We start from the raw sequence: 24721 nt of genomic DNA, 5'->3' as shown, positions 1-24721 counted from the left end.
GAGAGACGGAAGAGGACCAAGAAGCCCCCGGCTGCTGTGTGAGACGCAAGGAAGCAGACGTACCAGGATGTGAGCATCAGCACATCAGTGAAGCGCTTCTACTCAGGACGTCGTCGTTAAAGATGCCGTTCACCTGCCGCCGCCTGATATATCAGGCTGTTAAACTACATCCTCTTTAGATGACTGACATTATACTGTTATACTGTACGTGTGATGCATCATCTGGACTCGTGCTTCATACTGGGAAACTGTTTGTATCGCTCCATCAATCAGAAAACACTGTCAGCAGGTTAAAATCAGGCCATGGAGGATACGTGATCAAACCTCTCACCAATGATGACATGAAGGAGAGTGGACCGCTTGTGTAAAGTGCTGCTGAATGGAGATTTCTGGGTCAGAGTGAGAAATAACTCATTTAGAGAAAACGGCCTTTAAAGATCTGAATTGTGACATTACAGACATGTTGAAGACGCTACAGGTGAAGGAATAGATATCACCGTGGAACGTCTGCAGTTGATTATTCACATTAACATCATCACTTTATGATTAACAGCTTTTATGGTATGCAAACAAGGCATTAATAACGGTGAAAAATCGACAGATGCAAACAGGCAAAGTGGAAAAATAAACAGCAGAATGTGTATTTAGGATGTTTTGACACATACACTTGGCTTACAGTAAAGAGCTTTGAATCTGTTATACAGGATATTTGAACCAAATCCTAACGTGTGACACGCCCGCCAGATGCTTCATTTATTGTAGTGGAAACTATTGATTCATTCAGCCGGGCTTCACTCTCACATAGTGGACACCTTGGGCTTTGATTGTGCCTTCCAGGAAACACACACAACAGCAGTTGCTGCAAGGACGAAGGTGAGAAGAGGAGGAGTCGATGAAGACCGAAATCAGAGCTAAAAGAAAGTCCCGTGAAAATGTATTTCCAGAAATAATATTGAAATGTAGTTAACTGCTTGAATAAAAGATGAAGAAAAACCCAATTACCACATTTGAATAGTAGATTAGAGGTTGTGGTTGTCATGGTTGCGGATGACTGTGCTGTACAGTGCAGCTGGATCCACTCTGGCTTCTCTACGAGCGTCTCTACGAGCGTCTCTACGAGCGTCTCTACGAGCGTCTCTGAGCGGGGCAGAGGGAGAATAAAGATCACTACATGATACAACAGTCACGCTGAAACTAAACCAGTTTGTAAATCTGCACTTAGATGTGTCAAAATCAACCCATCCACCAGACTCCATTCAGAAAACCAGCGTTTTAACAGTAGTTATCTTGTGGTCTGGCAGACGGAGCTAACAAAGCATGACTTTCTACTGATCACCATCATGATGGAGTTATTTCAGCATCCTTTTCATCTGGTTATTGATAGCTTCAGCTTAGCTTCGTGAGTCAAGGTTCAACTTTACAGCTAAGTGTTAAATTGATTGATTGAAGAAGACTTGAGGCCATAAACTCTACTTTACTCTACGGAAGTTGAATCCTTTACAATGTATGTTCGTAGTGCTGCTCACCCTGGCAGTGTGTCGGCGCTGGTGAATTTGATAGTGGCGTACTCCACTCTGTCCACCTCCTCCTCTCCCCGTCTGTGGGTTTGGTCCTGAGCTGGTCCGGTACCGGAGCAGACAGGATCTGCTCGTGTCTTAGAGAACTGGATGACGGCATAGTGCTGCTCTGCTGGTTGTTTCTACAGACGTGAAGACAAGTGTGTGTTAACGTTTCCATCTCGGCATCTAGAAACATCCCAAACACAACAACATAGGATATACAGATGTGCAGACACCGCCACACACTGCTAGTGGGTCACGGTGATGCAGAGGGATCACATCCACCCTCAGGACGATCCGATGCCTCGTTCCTTTGGAGAAAACAAACACTGACCGCTGGTGGAACGCTCAAAGATCTTCAGTTACTCTAACAGGGTGAGACAAGTCTGAAAAAGCTCACATAACAAGGAGTACTTGACTTACAAGTATTAATACTCTGTCTTGTATAGTTACTACAGGTTGACATTGCCTGTACTTTTATGAAATGCAGACTTGAACCGATCGTCCTCACCAGTTCGCCTCCGTCTGGTTTCTCCACAGGCTCAGCTGGTTGCTGGGTGCTCCTCTCCTTCCTGGTTGGGAGGGCCAGTGAAATTAATGGACACATTTAATTCATCGCTTGAAATTAATTTTTGACGATGAAGAATTACTCACCTAATCCAGAGCAAGACGGAGATGAGTATGCCTACAATTGAAATAGCAGTGACTGTTCCAATAGTTGTTAATATCCAAGAATCTCCTGGAAGAAAACACTGGCAGTTAATACACACACACACACATATATATATTTATATAAATAACTATATATATAATATATATATACATATATTATACTATATTATATAAATATATATATATATATTTAAAAAAGATGCAGACGTGGAGCCCCTAATGCTGGGATGAGGAGGAGGTTTTTGGTTCATGACCTACTAGAAAAAGATATATATAGTTCATCGTAATTATTAATAGTAATAATAATAAAAAAAACACTCATATTATCAACCTTTTGTCTAGATTTGTCCTTTCCTACCACATGTACCGGCATCAGAACCTCTCCCTGGATTTGATTGGCTGCCTGGGCCAAGTGTGACTTTGATGAGCAGTGAGACTCCGAGGCTGGGAGCTGAGATGTTACCAATATTTGATCTTCTATGTGGGTCTAAAAAAAAACGTGCTGCATGGCATAGCATAGCCTGTATATAAGAAGTGGACGTAGCCAGTCACCCACTGGGTTGTGGACTTTGGATTTGAACCCTAGAGGTCGCCGCCTGAGTCTTGAGTCCTCATCAGTCGGGGGTGAAGACTTTTATCAGTGTGTTCACACAGAACAACCCCTCCTCAGATGAAAGACTCACCAGCTCCAACAGTCAGATGGAAGGTGTTGCTATGACGTCCTCTTGTGTTCTGGGCTTCACAGTAATAAATCCCACTGTGTTCAGCTCTGATGTCAGTGATGGTGAAGGTCTGTCCTGATGCTATGGGTGAGTCTTGGTCCTCCTTGTACCAGGTGTAGTTAGCTGCTGGGTTAGCATCACTGCTACAGCTCAGATTCACTGAACTGCCCTCCATGACATCACCAGGAGGACTCATCGACACAGAGGGAAGCTTTGGAGCATCTGGAGGAGATGTGTTAACAGAGATCAAGGGTGTGTTACTCCACCAGAACATGTGAATAATAGTGAATAATCACTCACATTCCACATCGACAGAGATGTGTCCAGATGTTGTCGTCCCCAGCAGGTTCTCAGCTACACAGTAATACTGTCCAGAGTCAGAGGACTGGATGGAGCTGAGGACCAGGAGAGGGTCTTCACTGAGCCTTAGTTGGGTCTCCTTGTACCAGGTGTAGTTAGCTGCTGGGTTAGCATCACTGCTACAGCTCAGATTCACTGAACTGCCCTCCATGACATCACCAGGAGGACTCATCGACACAGAGGGGAGCTTTGGAACATCTGGAGGAGATGACATGAATTTAAAGCCACACACATTTTAAAAAGTAGCTAAACCCACAAACTTATTTCTTTTTCCTGGTTGAAAATATGTATTTAGAAGTGTTGTTGATTGATTCGGGTCCAAATCCTGATTTATTAGTGCAAAGTAATTGAATTCTACATAGTCTACATATGCAGAGTGACTGCCCTCTCCTGGTTGAAACCCTGCTATTGCCCTTGAGCTGATCTGGAACCAGGTGAGGAACATGGAGCAGGCTTTCACCAACCATCCCCAATAGAACCAAGAGAAGCCCTCACCTTCTTATGATAATTACTAATCATAATTGCTACCATACACATACAGTATCCTAGCCTTGCATGGTAACACAAACTCAAATCTTTTAAAACAGTGCTTTGTCACTATAACAACACTTGACATTAATACACACTGTGTCATTGATTAACTCACTCACATTTCACATCAACGAAGAAGTATTCAGACGTCCTCTTGCCCAGCAGGTTCTCAGCTACACAGTAATACTGTCCAGAGTCAGAGGTCTGGATGGAGCTGAGGACCAGCTGAGGGTCTTCACTGAGCCTTGTTTGGTTCTCCCTGTACCAGGTGTAGTTAGCTGCTATATGAGCACCAATGCTACAGGTCAGATTCACTGAACTGCCCACCACTACATCACCAGGAGGACTCATCAGCACAGAGGGACACTCTGGAGCATCTGGAGGAGGAAAAACATCCACGTTTAACAGAGTTTCACAGTCGCCATATCGAACAAGCCCCAAATAAAAACAGGCAAGCAAACAGGTGATGGTGAAGACACGGTATCAGAATACGAAATGACCTTTCAACGAGGGAGATTTCCTTTTCTATACCGGAATGAGGGAGTCATTCAGTCTGCAGCATAGGTCTGTGTGTAAGTGCATATAAGGGACCGTCGTCATGGTGACGTCACCCGGCGGTTTGTGGACTCCAGTTTTTAAGCCTCGAGTTCGGCATTTTGGCCGTCGTCATCTTGAAGAAAGTGACCATATTTGGAGTGTGGAGTAGCGACGGGTGGATCTGAGCAGCACCTTTACTGGATCTGGATCCATGTGGATTCTGGTGTGAAGATGCTAACAATGCTCCCATAATTCAAGGCCAACTTTACAGCTTAAGTGTTTAAGTCATCTAAGTAGCTAACTAGCATTGGTAGCGTTGTGGTAGCGACCTGTCAATCAGCAGGTAAGCCCCGCCCCCTAAAGCATCCCCTGCTTTCTGGTCTTTTTTTCACCCACAGTGGAAGTTCATACATAAACGACCAATAATTTAGTTTGACTTCCCAATCTGATCCCTTGTGTAATAATGTTGAGGTGGACTCACACAGTGAAGGGGAGCGGTGATCCTCGTAGCCCCTCAAAGCACAGGAGACGCCGTCTCCAGGGTTAAAGAGGCCAGTATAAGAAGCAGCAGCTTCTTCAGGTACTTTACGTCCGTTCTTGAACCAGACATAAGACGGATGACTGCAGTGGCTGTGGCAACTGAGCTCTGCCTCGGTAGAAGACGGGTGGACCGTGACTGTGGTCACCTGCATCTGGAGAGCTGGATGTGTGAGGAAGTAGGAAAGTCACACACACATCCACACTAACAGCAAACACATGTGGAGGCAAGTAAACTTATCAAAGGACCTTCAGATCATGTAATCAATCAATTCATATAAAGTTCAGTAACAGTGTGTATGACGCACATGTCAATCATGCTTTATAAACATACTAATAATATCATCTGCCTACGCCCCCTGGTGGCCAGCAGAGAGAAGTAGGACCATTTTCTCATAGACTTCTATACAACCAGAGAGGAGTCGCCCCCTGGTGGCCAGCAGAGAGAAGTAGGACCATTTTCTCATAGACTTCTATACAACCAGAGAGGAGTCGCCCCCTGGTGGCCAGCAGAGAGAAGTAGGACCATTTTCTCATAGACTTCTATACAACCAGAGAGGAGTCGCCCCCTGGTGGCCAGCAGAGAGAAGTAGGACCATTTTCTCATAGACTTCTATACAACCAGAGAGGAGTCGCCCCCTGGTGGCCAGCAGAGAGAAGTGGGATCATTTTCTCATAGACTTCTATACAACTAGAGAGGAGTCGCCCCCTGGTGGCCAGCAGAGAGAAGTGGGATCATTTTCTCATAGACTTCTATACAACTAGAGAGGAGTCGCCCCCTGGTGGCCAGCAGAGAGAAGTGGGATCATTTTCTCATAGATTTCTATACAACTAGAGATGAGTCGCCCCCTGGTGGCCAGCAGGGAGAAGTAGGACCATTTTCTCATAGACTTCTATACAACTAGAGAGGAGTCGCCCCCTGGTGGCCAGCAGGGAGAATAACAGTTTTAAGGAGCTTCTGGTTGCTGCCTGGTCCGGACGTGTACTACAGTAACAACAATTTCTGAGTGTGAGACGTTAGCTTACTGTAACATTCTCTAACTGCCTCACAATGCATTGCATCTGCATTGTGAGATTTTGAGTCAGGCTGGAGCTGTAAATATTAGTCACAGAGCTTGAATATGTTTTCAGGCAAGAAAGTAATCATTTCAACCCCATATGTGGTGAGTTTATAAGTTAATTAATTGGACTGAATGGCTTCACAGAACATTTGAAGATTTAAGACAAACAGAGCAGAGTTTACAGTCGGGATGTAGATTATAAATTAAAAGTTAAAATAAGTATTTATGTGTCCTGTCCTGTTGTCGGTGCATCCCTACGACGTTACGACGGTGTATTAGGGCCACTGTAGAAAAAAAACTTGCAAAAGCAATTTTGCAAGTTTTTTTTAATATAATAATTATTAATAAAGAATCTTGCCTTCCTACCTCGCCGCCGCTTTCATTTGGCATATATTCCCTTCAAAATATAGCCGATATAAAAGAGTAGCTTGGTTCCGCTAACATGATAAGGATGTTTGCCGTTGCTATGACAACAAGTGAAGCTACCGCTAGCATCTTAGCCCAACCACCCCGATCAATAAACACATAAGATGACAGTTTGTCCTCATATAAATAAAACCAACAATAACCATCAACATCATCTCCCCAAGGACCTTAACGAGGCGTTGTCACACGTTGGGATGATTCATTAGAAACAGAAATCTACATTCACGGGAGGTTAGCTAGCATAGATGTCGGTTTTCATAATAAAGTAGCAAATCTGCAACTTTATAAAGACGTAAATGTGCTAGTTTTAAAGTAACAAATCTGTTTTTCTCTGAATATTGCTCCCTCTCTCGGCTCCTTTTCCCCTACAGTGACCCTGATAGGCCGTCGTACATCCCTCGTCTCCAGGTTCAAAGATGTTTCTGACCCGCTGATCCACCTTCCACGGACTTGTTTCTGATACATCAAGATCTAACGTAATCTACGACAATACACATCTGGAAACTTAATACACAATGTGGTGAACTTTCACGAGGCTGTCATGTTACCTGTGACGGTTAGATCTACTCCAGGTTCGCCAGTAAATTTATCTAGGTTGGTTATGAACCTGAACCGGTAGTTGGCTGAGTCGTTCTGTCTCAGGTCCCTGACTCTCAGAGTGCAGTCCTCGTTGTCAAAGATATAGTCCACGCGACCCACGTAGTCCGAGACTGTGGTCAGATCCTTCTCCTCTGCAATATACCAGAATCTCTTGTCGACTGTGTTAGTCTCGCCGTTAATCGTGGGTGGGTATGTGTAGGAGCAGTTCATGACCACCGTTGATCTTTCGGAGGCACAGATCTTTTCGGAGGCGTACTTCACCTCCCAACCGGTCAGAATCCCTGAAACCCAGAGCACATCAGGACACAGTCAGACTCCTGACCACACACCGTCCACGTCTGCAGCCTTCATAGGACAGGAGAGGCATTCCTTGGTGACCAAGGCTGCACCTGGCTTCAGATCAGCCCAACAGCCAAGACAAAATGTATCGCAATAGCATGCTTTCAACCAGTAGAGGGCAGTTGTTGTTTAACATAGTATTATTCAAATACTTGCCCTCTGTGCCCTATGTCAAGATTTCAGACTGCAGACCCAGATTCATGGGTTTGGGGTTTTAGTTACTTGTTTCGTTGTTTAAAGGTGCTTCAGAAAAGAAAAGCAAACACATGAAGCTGAGATCGACTGAAGTCGGGTACTTGTGGGTTCAGTCTCTGGACAGACTGTCTGTTTGAGGTAAAGACGTGGTTGAGAGGCAATTTGGAACAATGATGACACATTTGTACTCGGGGTCGACGGATTATCGGCGCCGATATTCAGCATTCTGATGAAATAATGTAATTTGATGATGCCGCCACTCTCTGCTCTTTATTTTATTTATTCTAACTTAATAAAACTTCAGGGAACCATTATCGTATTTTGTATTGTGTTTGTTCATCTTCATAACAATGCTGTTGATAGCTGTACTTTGTGTTCAGGTCATGTTGAAAGCTTCTGTGAATTAAATGCTTTAAAGAATTTAAACTAAGTTTTGTGTTATTCTAGATTTGGACTCTTTTGTTAAAAAACTGCAGACAAATATGGATTATCAGTCTCCTACATCAGTAATAATCGGTATCGGTGGACCCTAATTTGTGCTTTAGTATTTACCTTCTGCAGACCGATTAGTAATTATTGAACCGTATTATCATGCCGTTTATTCCCAAACAGTTTGAAAAGCAGCATTTTGCTCCAAACAGAGTCTGAACACTGAATCTTAGTGCAAGTAGTTTTGCTTAAGTGCTGCGGATTAAAGAGCTAATTCATTCATTTGGAGGTGATAGAAGTTTTAATGCTTTGATTAAGAGTACTTCTATAAACATTGACACTCATTGATAACAGCAGAACCAGAGATGTGATGTATTCCTTCAAAGCATTCTCGGTGTCTTTGAAACAGAAAGGTTAAATAAATGCTTCCAGGCATGTTAATTATTACTTACTTCAAAAACAAACAAACATTCCTCTTTTGCATGTTTACTTCCTTTTTCTAAGTTAGCACTGTTTCACAGTTTTATGATCGGTGTTAATTTGCATAAAGCAAATGTGTTTATTTGATAAAACATGGTTTGGATGAACAGTACAAAGGAAGAGTGGAGCAATAAGATAGATGACGATGATGTCTGTGTTCCATGTGTGCTCGAGGAAACTGCAGAGAAATGCAGAACATAGATAGTAAATATGCAAATAAAAAGACAAAGACAAAATTAAAAACATTAATCCTGATACATTATCTGATGTTATAAATCACTGGACCACCATCTCCCAGAGTTTGGACCTTTCATTCCCACAGCAGCTCATTTTTATTTAATGGAGGAAAATATGTCTTCCATTCAAGTCAATACAACCTGTTAAATGTAAGATGTGAAAAAGACAAGAGGATGTCTTCCACGCTCACTGAAGCCATGGCTGGATTAACACAGTAGGGCCCCGGGGCAATGACTCCTGGGGCTGTTGGTTTAATTTAAGATAAAATAAAGGACGCCAGCTAGCATTCATTCATGTTGGAGCAGAAAGTGAAGGCTTCTGGCTTTTGCATCATCACGCTATAATTTGTGTTGTACAATAACTGGTAATAAGTATTGTGAAAATCTATCAGCATTGACATCGTCCTCCTGTGGGAGAAACCAGAGACTGTCTGTGGTCCCCCAGAGGTCTAGATAGTAACTCACATGAGTCCAGAGACCAGACCAGACTATGTGGAGGAGCCAGAGACTGTCTGTGGTCCCCCAGAGGTCTAGATAGTAGCTCACATGAGTCCAGAGACCAGACAAGAATATGTGGAGAAACCAGAGACTGTCTGTGGTCCCCCAGAGGTCTAGATAGTAACTCACATGAGTCCAGAGACCAGACCAGACTATGTGGAGGAGCCAGAGACTGTCTGTGGTCCCCCAGAGGTCTAGATAGTAGCTCACATGAGTCCAGAGACCAGACCAGAATATGTGGAGAAACCAGAGACTGTCTGTGGTCCCCCAGAGGTCTAGATAGTAACTCACATGAGTCCAGAGACCAGACCAGACTATGTGGAGGAGCCAGAGACTGTCTGTGGTCCCCCAGAGGTCTAGATAGTAGCTCACATGAGTCCAGAGACCAGACAAGAATATGTGGAGAAACCAGAGAAAAGAGTGCTGACGATGTTTGTATTTTTATGACAATATCAATACTTAAAACAACTTTTAGGGATATGATGCATTTGAAGATACACCAACAAATGACATCACAAAAAGCCAAAATACTAATAGCAGAGAGAGTTAATTCTCTATGAACTATACGATCACTGTGTTGTCTTGACTCAGTCTGTAACTTTACAAAACGTCTAACTGCATTGTTCAGGGCAGAGAAAATAGAAATGTTCAGCTTCCTTCCATAATAAAACCACGGTGAGCTAAACTTCATAGTAGTGGTTGAAAGGTTTAACGGTGTGTGTGTGTGTGTGAGTGTGTGTGTGTGTGTGTGTGTGAGTGTGTGTGTGTGTGTGTGTGTGTGTGTGTGTGTGTGTGTGTGTGTGTGTGTGTGTGTGTGTGTGTGTGTGTGTGTGTGATATCACGGTTACATCTCAGGTAAAAAATAATAAGTAAGTGTGCTCATGACCTACGAGGTGGTATAGATGTAGATATAGATTAGATATAGATGTAGATATAGATGTACATATAGATTAGATATATAGATGTAGATATAGATGTAGATATAGATGTAGATATAGATTAGATATAGATGTAGATATAGCTGTAGATGTAGATATAGATGTACATATAGATGTACATATAGATGTACATATAGATTAGATATATAGATGTACATATAGATGTACATATAGATTAGATATATAGATGTAGATATAGATATAGATGTACATATAGATGTAGATATAGATTAGATATAGATGTAGATATAGATGTAGATATAGATTAGATATAGATGTAGATATAGATTAGATGTAGATGTAGATATAGATGTAGATATAGATGTACATATAGATGTACATAGATATAGATGTAGATATAGATGTACATATAGATTAGATATAGATGTACATATAGATGTAGATATAGATGTACATATAGATATAGATGTACATATAGATATAGATATAGATGTAGATATAGATGTAGATATAGATTAGATATTGATGTAGATATAGATGTACATATAGATTAGATATAGATGTACATATAGATTAGATATAGATGTAGATATAGATTAGATGTAGATATAGATGTAGATATAGATGTACATATAGATTAGATATAGATGTAGATATAGATTAGATGTAGATATAGATGTAGATATAGATGTACATATAGATTAGATATAGATGTAGATATAGATTAGATGTAGATGTAGATATAGATGTAGATATAGATTAGATGTAGATGTAGATATAGATTAGATGTAGATGTAGATATAGATGTAGATATAGATGTACATATAGATGTACATATAGATGTAGATATAGATTAGATGTAGATATAGATTAGATGTAGATGTACATATAGATGTAGATATAGATTAGATGTAGATATAGATTAGATGTAGATGTAGATATAGATGTAGATATAGATGTAGATATAGATGTACATATAGATGTAGATATAGATTAGATGTAGATATAGATTAGATGTAGATATAGATGTAGATATAGATGTACATATAGATGTACATATAGATGTAGATATAGATTAGATGTAGATATAGATTAGATGTAGATGTAGATATAGATGTAGATATAGATGTAGATATAGATTAGATGTAGATGTAGATATAGATGTAGATATAGATGTACATATAGATTAGATATTGATGTAGATATAGATGTACATATAGATTAGATATATAGATGTACATATAGATCTACATATAGATTAGATATATAGATGTAGATATAGATTAGATATATAGATGTACATATAGATGTAGATATAGATTAGATATATAGATGTAGATATAGATATAGATATAGATTAGATATTGATGTAGATATAGATGTACATATAGATGTAGATATAGATGTACATATAGATATAGATGTACATATAGATTAGATATATAGATTAGATATAGATATAGATGTAGATATAGATTAAATATAGATGTAGATATAGATTAGATATATAGATGTACATATAGATGTAGATATAGATTAGATATTGATGTAGATATAGATCTACATATAGATGTAGATATAGATGTACATATAGATATAGATGTAGATATAGATGTACATATAGATTAGATATAGATGTAGATATAGATGTACATATAGATTAGATATAGATGTAGATATAGATTAGATATAGATGTACATATAGATTAGATATATAGATATAGATATAGATGGACATATAGATTAGATATATAGATGTAGATATAGATGTACATATAGATTAGATATATAGATGTAGATATATAGATGTAGATTACCTGGCACAGAGAGAAGGAAGACGACTGCTGCTGTTAAACTCATAGCTGCTCTCCCGTCTCCGTTTCTGCCCTCAGAGACAGTAACACAGTAAAGTAAGCAGAGGAGGTTCATTTAAATAACAGTCTGCCCACCTGCCTTCCTCTTTATATCAGCAACATGCATGAAGGCAGTAAAAACCCAAACTACATACAGGAAAGGAAACAACCAATTTGCATAGAAGTACATATAAAAGATAAGAAACAAAAAATGTGTGAGAAGTTGTTCCAAGAAGTTTAATTAAGAAGAAATATGACAAAAACACTTTCACTGATTATTTTTTGAGATTTTGATTCTGACTCGTGGGGAAACAAACAAACAAACATGGAAAACATGATTTATCAAGTTCTTTGTTCCATCTGTAGATTTCTCCTGAATCCACCAAAAGCTCTGGTAGCGGTAGTAATTATTACTGCTCTACGTTTTACCGCCAACGTCATCAGACATGCATCCTTTCCTGCATGCATGCATGACGACAATGGAAGTTGAGGAGAGTTCTGTTCCAGGAACCCGGACGACGTGGAAGCTTTAAACATCAAAATAAACCAGTTGTCAGCGTCTAAATGTCATCCATGTGAGCATTCACGACAAAAACAGCTCCAACAAGTATATTGTATGAGAATTAATCACATGAAGAAAATAGTTCACGCTGCATAAAGGCTATAACAACAACAACAATGGTAGATTAGTGGCTTTTAAATTCCATTTATGTTGTCCCCCCATTCATTTAAGAAGAGAGGAAGCTGTCATAGATATTCAACAATTGAGCAAAGACAGCCCAATATTACAGTTTGACTTCAAACACCAAATACATAAAAACAATAATTTCCTAACACATTATGTGTTATGTTATACTGGAACTTTTTTTTTCTAAATGTATTCTCAAAAGTCAATTTCATGTGGAGTACATGCCTGATCTGCTGTATATGTAAAATGATTAAATAAAGTTTGTGAACAAAAAAAGAAGCTAGCTAGTGAACAAGACATGCGAGCTAACCAACTAACCTAGCTAAGACTTTTGGATGTGTAGTGTTTTCTAATTACATATTTTCACAGTCGTGTAGTTAAAAAAAAAGTTACACGTGTAAATGTCACTTTCACCTTTCAAAAAAAAAGAGAGAAAATCCGTTCCGTAGCTCAAATACAAACTCCAATTCTGCTTAAACTTTGCTAAAGTAGCTAACTAGCTAGCTATGTTAGCATCGAGAGCAACAGAACTTAACCTCCCCGGGGGTGGAGCGCCTCCCTCGGCGGTCCGAGCTTCGGTGCCGGCCGGGGGGGGGCGACCTCCGGTCCAGCGTGGTGACGCGGCTCCGCCAGCAGGGGGGAGAGCGGCCGGTAGCGCCATTAGCATCCCTCGCCCCCGCTACCTTTCCCTCCTCCTCAAAACCCCGCCCAGAGCCGCGCGTGACCGAACGCGTCGCTGCAGTTCTTCTTCTTGTTTTCTTGTTGTTTTTTTTTATGGGGGCTGGCTTAATGCGCCCCCTCCTGACATGGAGTGTGGATCATAATGGTCTAAATCTACTGGATGAAAAGAAAGAAACATAATAATAATAATTAAAAAAGAAAACTACTCTATATTCTCCTAATAATTCCAGTATTTTCCAAAAAGATAAATATTGCTTTATACCCAACATGAGTTAATTTGTAGTATTTCTTTGATGTTACATTTGATGTGTTAATCTTGTAGAACCTTCCTTTCCTGTTGATACTTTGAACAGTAAATAAGGACATGCTCTACTGTTTATTCATTACTACAGTGCTCACACGTACCAGTTTCACGCTTCACTGCAGTCGAGCTGCATCGATGCTTATAGTCTCTTAATAAATATCATCTAGTCCAATGGTTTCAACTTGAATATCACACTGCGTAGTTCAGGTAACCTGGGAGATTGGGCTCTTGTAAGAAATACCCACAATTATACAAATATACAGTACATTATGTCAAATTATATCCCTATGGTTTAACTTCTATACTATGTTTTGTCTTAGATTTGTTATATACTGTTTTTCATTGCTTCTGGTTGTGCATATCACAATAAAGAACTTGAAACTTAAGAGTAAAATAAATAGACCTGAATGGAGCACACATTTTGACAGTATTTTAATTGTGTTTTATTCCTTTCACAGTACATAATATATAATATAATATTAATATGCATTGTAGCATGCTGATATATATTTTTTGTGCAGTTCAAGTCTGAGTTCACACAAATTACAAAAACAAAAGGAAAAACCCTCGTGGCATTTGGCTTACCTCCATGGTTAGATGCCAGCAGGGTAAGTGAGAACATGTTTTTTATTATTACAATTATTCGTTGCCCTGAAAGAAACAATAACCAAACAAGCATGTCTTCACAAAGACATTTTTTGTATTTGTTTGGCTACCTCGATGCTGCAGTTGTCCATGTCTGTCGGCTACCTGCTTCATCCATGAATAGACCCGCGATGTGTTCATTTTCTGACTGTGCTGTACAGTGCAAATACATCCTCCCCATCTTCTTGATGTCTGTGAAGGGAAAAATAAAACATTGACACTTTCTAACCCAATGTGTGTAAAAACCACATAGAGATGAAAATGTGCCGCTCACCCCGGGGCTCTACTGGTAGGTTTCACAGCAGTGTACTCAACAGCATCGTCATCGTCCTCGTCCTGGGCTCGTCTGCGAGCCTGAGCCGGGCTGACGTTCCAGTACAGAGCATCTTCCTGCTTCTGGAAGATGTGGATGTTGGAGTAGTGACACTCATCCGCTGACGCCATGTCGCTCACCGGACCCGCTGGTAGCTGACGGGACAAAGAAAGTTCCTTATGATGATGATGCGTCCTACTGGCCTCGTGAGGTAAGGCAGGTAAACGCCGGCCAACCCCCCATTTAAGGCCATGAGGCGGACTGCACTCCAGTGTGCACACACAGGAAGTGAGGAAGTCGAAAGAAGGCGGATCACAGGACTCCAAACCAAAAAAAATAGTTCTCCTGCAGGAAGTGAACGCCACAGGAGCCTCATATTTAATATTTAATCGCACCAGGAGCAGAAAATCCTACTTAAGTACACAAAGTATTTGTACTTTGTTACCTACTTGGTTTCAGTGCATTTCTAAGTAAAGTAATGAATATTAACGTATGAATGGTGTTACAACGTTAGCTAGCTAAACTGTTTACATGCTACTTCTGCTAACAGGCTAAAGTTGCTAAAGTTGAAATGTAACGTGATGGATTACATTTCTAGTTTAGTTTGTTAAAACATTTTGACCTGAGAAGTAAATCATTTATGAAATTCAACGGCAGATACAGATACCGTGTCCCAATCATCCAGGATAATCCAGGATAATCCAGGATAATCCACAGAACACCATTTTCAGTTGAGCTACTTTCTAAAAGAGCCACCATTACATTTGCGTAGCGAGCCACCGCCGATGCACTGCGAGGGCGAGAGACGGCGATTTTCTATACGTACTTGAACTCTCTCTCTTTCCTGGGCTCTGTCGTCGAGGCTCTCTCCACCGTTAGACCTGCTTCTTCTGGATACGAGGACAAGCAGATGAATGAGCTAACGACTACATTTAGGGAACATCTGAGGTGCATCACAGAATATCTCACCTCCTCCACAGGAGGGCGACGACGAGCAGTGCGATGGCCAGCAGGAGAACAGCAGTGATGGTTCCTGCAGCTGCTGATTTCCAGGCTGCTGCATGATCAGAGGGAAACACTGACAACTGATCTGAATACAGATGATACAAGATCTCCTACATTTTCATAGGAAACAGTTTTACTTTGGTTGAGATCAGGTGAATCAAATATGTTGCCAGTTTGTTTGTTATAAACAAAAACAAGATAATAGAAAGAATAATCCAACAAGAAATGACTTCGCCATTCTGACACCAGAAAACCTATAAAATGAATTAACATCCTTTTCCTCCCCTACAAAGCTCTAAATGGTCAGACACCATCACACCTTAAAGAGCTCCTTAAAGCAGTTTTAGTTCTAATCACTGATAATAAATCTCAAAGTCCTGGGTAGATGAACATCTCAAGTAACTAAACATGAAATGTAACTGGATCCTACAGGGAGATTTCTGTAACATGAATAACAAGTATAAATTCACTTTGTGTCAACATCAATACCAAATACAAACGTATGTGTAAAATGACTCTAGGAGTATGTTGTAAAAAAGTGTATGTAGGTGAAAGCACATCATTTACCGGCTCCAACAGTCAGATGGAAGGTGTTGCTATGACGTCCTCTTGTGTTCTGGACTTCACAGTAATAAATCCCACTGTGTTCAGCTCTGATGTCAGTGATGGTGAAGGTCTGTCCTGATGCTATGGGTGAGTCTTGGTCCTCCTTGTACCAGGTGTAGGTAGCTGCTGGGTTAGCATCACTGCTACAGCTCAGAGTCACTGAACTGCCCTCCATGACATCACCAGGAGGACTCATCGACACAGAGGGGAGCTTTGGAGCATCTGGAGGACACATATGAACTCATGAACATTAACAAAATATATGCAAGGTGGCGCTGAGGTGAAAAGCAGACCATGTTTTTTTCAACCTCCGGTTCTGAAAAGTGAAGCCAACACTGAAGCGCCTTAAAATGGTGACTCCTCTCTGGTTGTATAGAAGTCTATGAGAAAATGGTCCTACTTCTCTCTGCTGGCCACCAGGGGGCGACTCCTCTCTGGTTGTATAGAAGTCTATGAGAAAATGGTCCTACTTCTCTCTGCTGGCCACCAGGGGGCGACTCCTCTCTGGTTGTATAGAAGTCTATGAGAAAATGGTCCTACTTCTCTCTGCTGGCCACCAGGGGGCGACTCCTCTCTGGTTGTATAGAAGTCTATGAGAAAATGGTCCTACTTCTCTCTTGATGTATTATCTCAGTAAACATTGTAAACATGAGTTTATGGTCTCAATCTCTAGTTTCAAGTCTTCTTCAATCCAGCATGATGTTCATTTAGTACATTATGGTCCATTTAGAGTCCACCAGACCAGAAAGCAGGGGATGCTTTAGGGGGCGGGGCTTACCTGCTGATTGACAGGTCGCTACCAATGCTAGTTAGCTACTAAGATGACTTTAATACTTAGCTGAAAGGTTAACTTTGATCATGAAGCTAACTTTGTTAGCAGCTTCACACCAGAATCCACATTGATCCGGATGCAGTAAGGGTGCTGGTCTGCCACTTGTGTTCACCTGACCCACCCGTCGCTCCTTCACAGTCCAAATATGGTCACTTCCTTTCACTGGTTGTAAACATTCTAAGATGACAAAGGCCAAAATGCCAAAACTCGAGGCTTCAAAACCGTAGTTGACAAACCAACGGGTGACGTCACCATGACGACGTCACCTTCTTCTATACAGTCTGTGATTGACAGAGTTGCTATCTCAATCTAATGTAACTGATACTAAGTTGGTATTTAAAGTGCTGATGTTTAATACTCACACTGGACGTCTACCAGCAGAGAGGAAGAGTTGATCTCTCCATGTTGATTCTCAGCCTTGCAGTAGTAGATCCCTCTGTCCTCAGAGCTGATGGAGAGGAAACCATAACGTCCTTCTGGTCCATGAAGCAGCGTTTGGTTCTCCTTGTACCAGGTGTAGTTAGCTGCTGGGTTAGCATCACTGCTACAGCTCAGAGTCACTGAACTGCCCTCCATGACATCACCAGGAGGACTCATCGACACAGAGGGAAGCTTTGGAGCATCTGGAGGAGATGATTTCATACAATTTATTAATTACAAACCAGAAAAGCTTCTTTTGAAGTGATTTTAAACCCAAAATTAAGATTAAAAAGATGAATGTTGTGTTTTCACTCACATTTCACATCGACAGAGATGTGTCCAGATGTTGTCGTCCCCAGCAGGTTCTCAGCTACACAGTAATACTGTCCAGAGTCAGAGGACTGGATGGAGCTGAGGACCAGGAGAGGGTCTTCACTGAGCCTTAGTTGGGTCTCCTTGTACCAGGTGTAGTTAGCTGCTGGGTTAGCATCACTGCTACAGCTCAGATTCACTGAACTGCCCTCCATGACATCACCAGGAGGACTCATCGACACAGAGGGAAGCTTTGGAACATCTGGAGGAGATGACATTGCTTAAAAAGGTGTAGAAGCAATATTGTTATGAGTTCCACAGTGGAGAAGACTCACACACTGAGGGAGCTCTGTAGTTCTCGTGTCCTTTCAAAGCACAAGAGATGTCGTCTCCAGGATAAAACCGGTCCGTGTATGAAGATCCTTCCTCCCTCCAGAGTTCCTCCCCGTTCTTAAACCAGACGAAGGAAAGACCGGCTGCTGGACTGCAGCTGCTCAGACACGTCAGCTCTGCCTCGGCGTCGGACCGCCGGCCTGTCGCTCCGCTCACCTGCACCTGGAGGGCTGCATGTGACATGCCATTGGCTAACCGATAAAATCATGTGACACTCTGAACCCCGGTCAAACCACCAGTTCTTCATCGTTATTATATGAAATAACGTTGTAATCACATTCTTGTACATAATGATGATAAAACTATTGATGGCCAACAATGAAATTCACAGGCTGCCCAGCAGATAAAATATAATAAACATGTTAAAAGTGTTTAAAATGTTAAAACATGAATAATTATAATCCAATAATATAATCTAGATTATTCTAAAATTAGGCAAAATGAGTAATTTTATGTCAGGTAGGCTACTTTAAGTTTATTTGATTATCTATTCAGTGGTATGACTACTTTTACTAAAGTACCCGATCGGAGTACTTTCTCGGTCTGAACGATGTTCCTGATTAACAGAGTAAATAAACACTCTTATAAGTTTTAATGTTCAATGATTTGTAAACTATTTAATTTAATAGGAAACCATAAAAACTAACAAGGCTTTTTTAACTGTGTGTTCATCAGTACCTGTGACTCTAACTACTACTGCATAGGTATATACATACATATATACATGCAGTATTGTGTGTTCATCAGTACCTCCTGTGACTCTAACTATACTACTGCCTCAGTATATATATGTAAGTATACATGCAGTATTGTGTGTTCATCAGTACCTGTGACTCTAACTATACTACTGCATAGGTATATACATACATATATACATGCAGTATTGTGTGTTCATCAGTACCTCCTGTGACTCTAACTATACTACTGCCTCAGTATATATATGTAAGTATACATGCAGTATTGTGTGTTCATCAGTACCTGTGACTCTAACTATACTACTGCCTCAGTATATATATGTAAGTATACATGCAGTATTGTGTGTTCATCAGTACCTGTGACAGTCAGCCTTGTACCAGGTAAACTGCTCCGCCATTCAAAACTTCCAGACTTGAACTTGAAGCGATACTCGGCCGAGTCGCTCTCTGTCAGGTCACTGATTCTCAGAGTGGAGCGTCCTCCCTCTCCTCCAATGACCTGAACACGACCTCCGTATTGGGAGTCAGGTCGTTCTGGATCCCCCCACTTCTGACTCCGTTCAGGACTGAACCAGAATTTGGATGTGACGTCTTTATCACTGCTGTAGTAGGTGCAGGAAATGTCCACCGACGAGCCTTTGGCGGCACAGATGCTTCTGTCACTGTAAGTCACTCTGTTACAGGTTTGCTCACGGACACCTGAAACATAAAACATTTTCACTTCACATTTGTTTTATGTCGGCAGAAGGGCGTCCTCAAACATGGAAAAAAAATCCCACACAAATGGCTTCAGAGCCGTCGTAGTCCTCACCATCAGAAAGTGTCAGCAAAGAGGCTGGCAGACACATTTCCTGTGTAGTATCTCATAAGAGTATAGTATGTGAAAAAAGACAAAGTATATTGTTTCATAGAACAACATCATAAAGTATGTTAGAGTAAAAATGTGATAAAATATAAAAAAAATAGTTATTGTTATAGTGTTCATAGTATAAATTCATAGTATAGTTTGTAGATAAAAGTCAACACACAGTACGTCATTCAAAATTATAATATAATAACTTGTAAAATATCTTTTAAAAACGTTTTTTTCATCACTTTTCCCGACATACTATAATGACTTTTTCTGCACTTTTTTTACATACTATACTGTGATTTTTTCCTTGACTGTTTTTTTTAACTATGAATTTTTCCAACATACTAGCCTATACTGTATACATTTTTCTTTACCTACATACTATGACTTTTCCTGAAACGTTTTGACATCCTGTGATGACCCCTCCAATCCAGCAGGGGTTTGTGTTCATTTCCTTCTCTTGCAGGACTTAACAGGTGATGAGCCACACCTCAGCCTGATGTGGATGTGTGATGTGTGATGGACCTCCCCATCTCTCCCCATTTGTTGACATGACTGCTCTTTTGTTTGTTTCAGACATTTTCACATACCACACAAGGACACATCACTTCCACAATTGTTTCATTCATTTGGGCTGATTTGTGAAATAAATACATCTATGCATTACTTTAAATTGTCTGGTCTCCCCTTTTTGTTGCAGCCTTTGAGATGGCGCTGTAAAAATACTATTCTTTTTACTTTAATACTTTTTCCTGTTTAAAAAAATAATTAAGAAAGGCATAGTGCAGTATGCCAAAATGTCATTACAAAAGTCATAGTATAGCATGTCGAAAAAAGATCATAGAATAGTATGTCAAAAAAGTAATGAAAAAAGTCAGTATAGTACGTTTAAAAAAGTAATGAAAAAAAGTAGTGAAAAAAAGTCATGAATAAAGTTGTGAAAAAAGTAATGAAAATAGTAATACAAAAATTCACAAAAAGTCCTGAAAAAGTCCTTATTATATATATAATATATATATATATATATATATATATATATATATATATATATATATATATATATATTTCATGACTTATTTTTAGTCATGAAAAAAAGTAATGGTATACAGTATGTCGAAAAAAGTAATGAAAAAATTTGTGGAAAAAAGTAATGAAAAAAGTTTTTGAAAATAGTCATAGATAAAAGTCATGAGAAATAATCATGAAAAAGTCATGGTAGTTTGTCAAATAACAGACATAGTATAGATATAATTTAATATGACTTTTTCAGGTTTAAAATTTAAAAAAGCATAGTGTAGTAGGCCAAAAAGACATATTATAAGATTTAAAAAAAGGCATATTAGTTTGTCGTAAGTTGAAAAAGTAGTTGTATAGTATGTCCCAAAAAAACCCCAGTGAAATAAACTCACACTTGGGAGGAGACGGAAAATCCTCACGTCCTCTCACAGCACAGGAATAGCTGTCTGTAGAACTAAAGTAGCCCGTTAAGGGAGATGGTGTTTCCTGATATCTCTGTCCATTCTTATACCAGACGAAGTAAGAAGGATCAGGTAGTCGACAGCTGCTGTGACACGTCAGCTTCGCCCAGGTAGTATATGACGATTTTTCTGATATCCTCACCTGAAGATCTGGATCTGTAAAGCAACTATGTTCTTCACTAAATATTATATTACACATCAAAGCAAACATGACATACAGCTCATATATCTCTTTTTATAATTCATCATCCACCTGCCACAATAAAGAAGTCCCGCCCCTTCTGCTGCTGCCAATGGGACCTTATAACAGGAAAAATATCTCTGGTAGTCAACGTCGGAATTATTTGTCAATTTAAAAGATTATATATATAATATATATATATATATATATATATATATATATATATATAATATATATATACATACAGTGGAAACCTGCATTTGTAGAGAAAGAAGCATCTCATTTTAGACTGAAACGTCGTCGTACACGGAGCTCAGCAGACACACCAGAGGGTTTGGAGCGTTGCGTTACCTTTGACGGTCAGAGTGACTCCAGGTTCACCAGTAAATCTCTCCTCTGGTTGTCTGGTCATGAACCTGAACTTGTACACAGCCGAGTCGCTCTCTCTCAGCTCCGTGATCCTCAGAGTGCAGCTGTGGCTGTGATGACTGTAGGTCACTCGGCCGGCGTACTCCGGGTCTGTTCTCACATCCATGGGTTGTTGGTCCTGAAGTCTGGTGAACCAGAAAGCTCTCTGAACCGTGGTCTCTCCGTCTCCTGTTCTGGACGGGAACGTGTAGCTGCCGTGTATCTCCACTGTTGATCCCACTAAGGCACAGATCTGAGTGGAGGTGTAGGTGACCCCCCAGCCATACTGACCCCGAATCACTGGAACACACACAAACCAAATACACCATTATTTTATTGATTAGGCACCATCTTTAAAACACAAACACCAAAAACATTAGACAAAACTCTTCAAAATCCTTTAGACAATTGTGTTTTTCTGCATCAGTAGAGTTCACACGGACCGTCGTTTGAAGCTCACTGATGGATGTGAAAAACTCTTTCTGTGAGCAGGACACAGCAGGTCAGCACAGTAAAGGTTATAAATGTCACTTGTGCTGAACATGTAATGGTACAGAAAAGACCTCTAAAAGACTGTGTGTGTGTGTGTGTGTGGATGTGTGTGTGGATGTGTGTGTGGATGTGTGTGTGTGTGTGGATGTGTGTGGATATGTGTGTGTGTGTGGATGTGTGTGTGTGTGGATGTGTGTGTGTGTGTGTGGATGTGTGTGGATATGTGTGTGTGTGTGTGGATGTGTGTGTGTGTGTGTGTGGATGTGTGTGTGTGTGTGTGTGTGTGTGTGTGTGTGTGTGTATGTGTGTGTGTGTGTGTGTGTGTGTGTGTGTGTGTGTGTGGATGTGTGTGTGTGTGTGTGTGTGTGTGTGTGTGTGTGTGTGTGTGTGTGTGTGTGTGTGTGTGTGTGTGGATGTGTGTGTGTGTGTGTGTGTGTGTGTATGTGTGTGTGGATGTGTGTGTGTGTGTGTGTGTGTGTGTGTGTGTGTGTGTGTGTGTGTGTGTGTGTGGATGTGTGTGTGTGTGTGTGTGTGGATGTGTGTGTGTGTGTGTGTGTGTGTGTGTGTGTGTGTGGATGTGTGTGTGTGTGTGTGTGGATGTGTGTGTGGATGTGTGTGTGTGTGTGTGTGTGTGTGTGTGTGTGTGTGTGTGTGTGTGTGTGTGTGTGGATGTGTGTGTGGATGTGTGTGTGTGTGTGTGGATGTGTGTGTGTGTGTGTGTGTGTGTGTGTGTGTGGATGTGTGTGTGTGTGTGTGTGGATGTGTGTGTGGATGTGTGTGTGTGTGTGTGTGTGTGTGTGTGTGTGTGTGTGTGTGTGTGTGTGTGTGGATGTGTGTGTGTGTGTGTGTGTGTGTGTGTGGATGTGTGTGTGTGTGTGTGGATGTGTGTGTGGATGTGTGTGTGTGTGTGTGGATGTGTGTGTGTGTGTGTGTGTGTGTGTGTGTGTGTGTGTGTGTGTGTGTGTGTGTGTGGATGTGTGTGTGGATGTGTGTGTGTGTGTGTGGATGTGTGTGTGTGTGTGTGTGTGTGTGTGTGTGTGGATGTGTGTGGATGTGTGTGTGTGTGTGTCTGTGTGTGTGTGTGTGTGTGTGGATGTGTGTGTGGATGTGTGTGTGTGTGTGTGGATGTGTGTGTGGATGTGTGTGTGTGTGTGTGGATGTGTGTGTGGATGTGTGTGTGGATGTGTGTGTGTGTGTGTGGATGTGTGTGTGGATGTGTGTGTGTGTGTGTGTGTGTGTGTGTGTGTGTGTGTGTGTGTGTGTGTGTGTGTGTGTGTGTGTGTGGATGTGTGTGTGTGTGTGTGTGTGTGTGTGTGTGTGTGTGTGTGGATGTGTGTGTGTGTGTGTGTGTGTGCAGTACCTGGCAGAAAGAGAAGGAAGACAACAAATCCACATCCTGTTAAAGTCATCGCTGCTCCTCTCGTGTCTCGGCTTCAGGGACGATTAAACTAAGACTAAGACTATAACGTTCCGAATAAGATGCGGACTTCTACTTTCACCGAAGGAGGAAGTTCTCTCACACTTCCTTCCTGTTCACACCGTCAATTCAATTCAATTCAACTTTATTTATGAAGCGCATTTCATGCACAAGGCAGACTCAATGTGCTTCACAACTGGTATACATAGTTATATAGAAATCAATTAGAAATCAAATAGAAAACAAGAAGAGTGCAAGTAAACAATCATATATGTCATCTTCAGCATATACACACTTAGACTCACACATGCGCACCCACTGCCACAATCACATATGGGCACACACACACACACACACACACACACACACACACACACACACACACACACACACACACACACACACACACACACACACATATACACACAGTTCAGCAGAATGCTGTTGAGAAAAGATATGTTTTTAGTCTGTTTTTAAAGATGGCTACTGACGTGGCATGTCTAACTGTATCAGGCAAGGTGTTCCATTTTCGTGGCGCATATACACTAAAAGCTGCCTTGCCTTCTTTGGATCTGGTGCGAGGAATGAGTAAGTTGCCACTGCCTGTTGACCGAAGTGTTCTTGCTGGGGTGTAAGTGGTGAGCATATCTGTGATGTATTGAGGTGCAAGGCCATGTAGTGCTTTGTAAACCAGGAGTAGTATTTTGAAATCGATTCTTGTACTAACAGGTAACCAGTGCAAAGATTTAAGAACGGGTGTGATGTGTTGATATTTCTTGGTACCAGTGAGAATGCGTGCAGCTGCATTTTGAATTAGTTGTAACCTGTGAGTACTCGATTTTGAGAGTCCAGTGAATAAACCATTACAGTAATCTAATCTATTTGTTATAAAAGCGTGGATTAATTTTTCTGAGTCTGATTTTGACAGAAAGCCCCTCAATTTGGAGATATTTTTGAGATGATAGAAAGATGATCTGGTAATGTGATTGATATGATTTCTGAAATTTAGATCGCTGTCAATGATTACACCCAGATTCCTTGCTTCAGGTTTGCTGTTTAGAGAG

At 40.8% G+C, this 24721-nt stretch overlaps 1 protein-coding gene across 1 annotated transcript; it reads right to left on the bottom strand.

The window, feature by feature from the left end:
- Window positions 1-186: 186 nt before the first annotated feature.
- On the bottom strand, window positions 187-23747 carry LOC311011590 (hemicentin-1-like). The gene is made up of 23 exons (XM_084006624.1): window positions 23601-23747; window positions 21692-22048; window positions 21091-21315; window positions 19186-19527; window positions 18076-18303; window positions 17745-18002; window positions 17371-17631; window positions 16138-16398; window positions 15535-15643; window positions 15392-15455; window positions 14527-14720; window positions 8562-8626; window positions 6954-7286; window positions 6799-6861; window positions 4863-5081; window positions 3964-4221; window positions 3254-3511; window positions 2915-3175; window positions 2214-2298; window positions 2071-2131; window positions 1527-1699; window positions 1003-1113; window positions 187-859 (listed from the first exon to the last, which is right to left on the bottom strand). The coding sequence occupies exons 1-22, from the start codon at window positions 23647-23649 to the stop codon at window positions 1020-1022; spliced, it is 4218 nt and encodes a 1405-aa protein (XP_083862750.1). The 5' UTR covers window positions 23650-23747; the 3' UTR covers window positions 187-859; window positions 1003-1019.
- Window positions 23748-24721: the final 974 nt, after the last annotated feature.

This window comes from Eutrigla gurnardus, assembly GCF_963514095.1.
Source record: "Eutrigla gurnardus genome assembly, chromosome: 3".
NCBI lineage: Eukaryota > Metazoa > Chordata > Actinopteri > Perciformes > Triglidae > Eutrigla > Eutrigla gurnardus.
The sequence above is the reverse complement of the archived record's forward strand: the minus strand, read 5'-3'. Positions and strand labels throughout refer to the sequence as shown.

What these genes read in the sequence shown, in the direction of transcription:
- LOC311011590 (XM_084006624.1), bottom strand. Translation starts at nt 23,649, where the DNA reads ATGACTTTAACAGGATGTGGATTTGTTGTCTTCCTTCTCTTTCTGCCA. An exon ending in GTCGCCCTCCTGTGGAGGAG is followed by an intron (nt 15,456 to 15,534) that starts GTGAGATATTCT and finishes CCTCGTATCCAG; the next exon opens with AAGAAGCAGGTCTAACGGTG. An exon ending in TGAACCTGGAGACGAGGGAT is followed by an intron (nt 5,082 to 6,798) that starts GTACGACGGCCT and finishes TCACACATCCAG; the next exon opens with CTCTCCAGATGCAGGTGACC.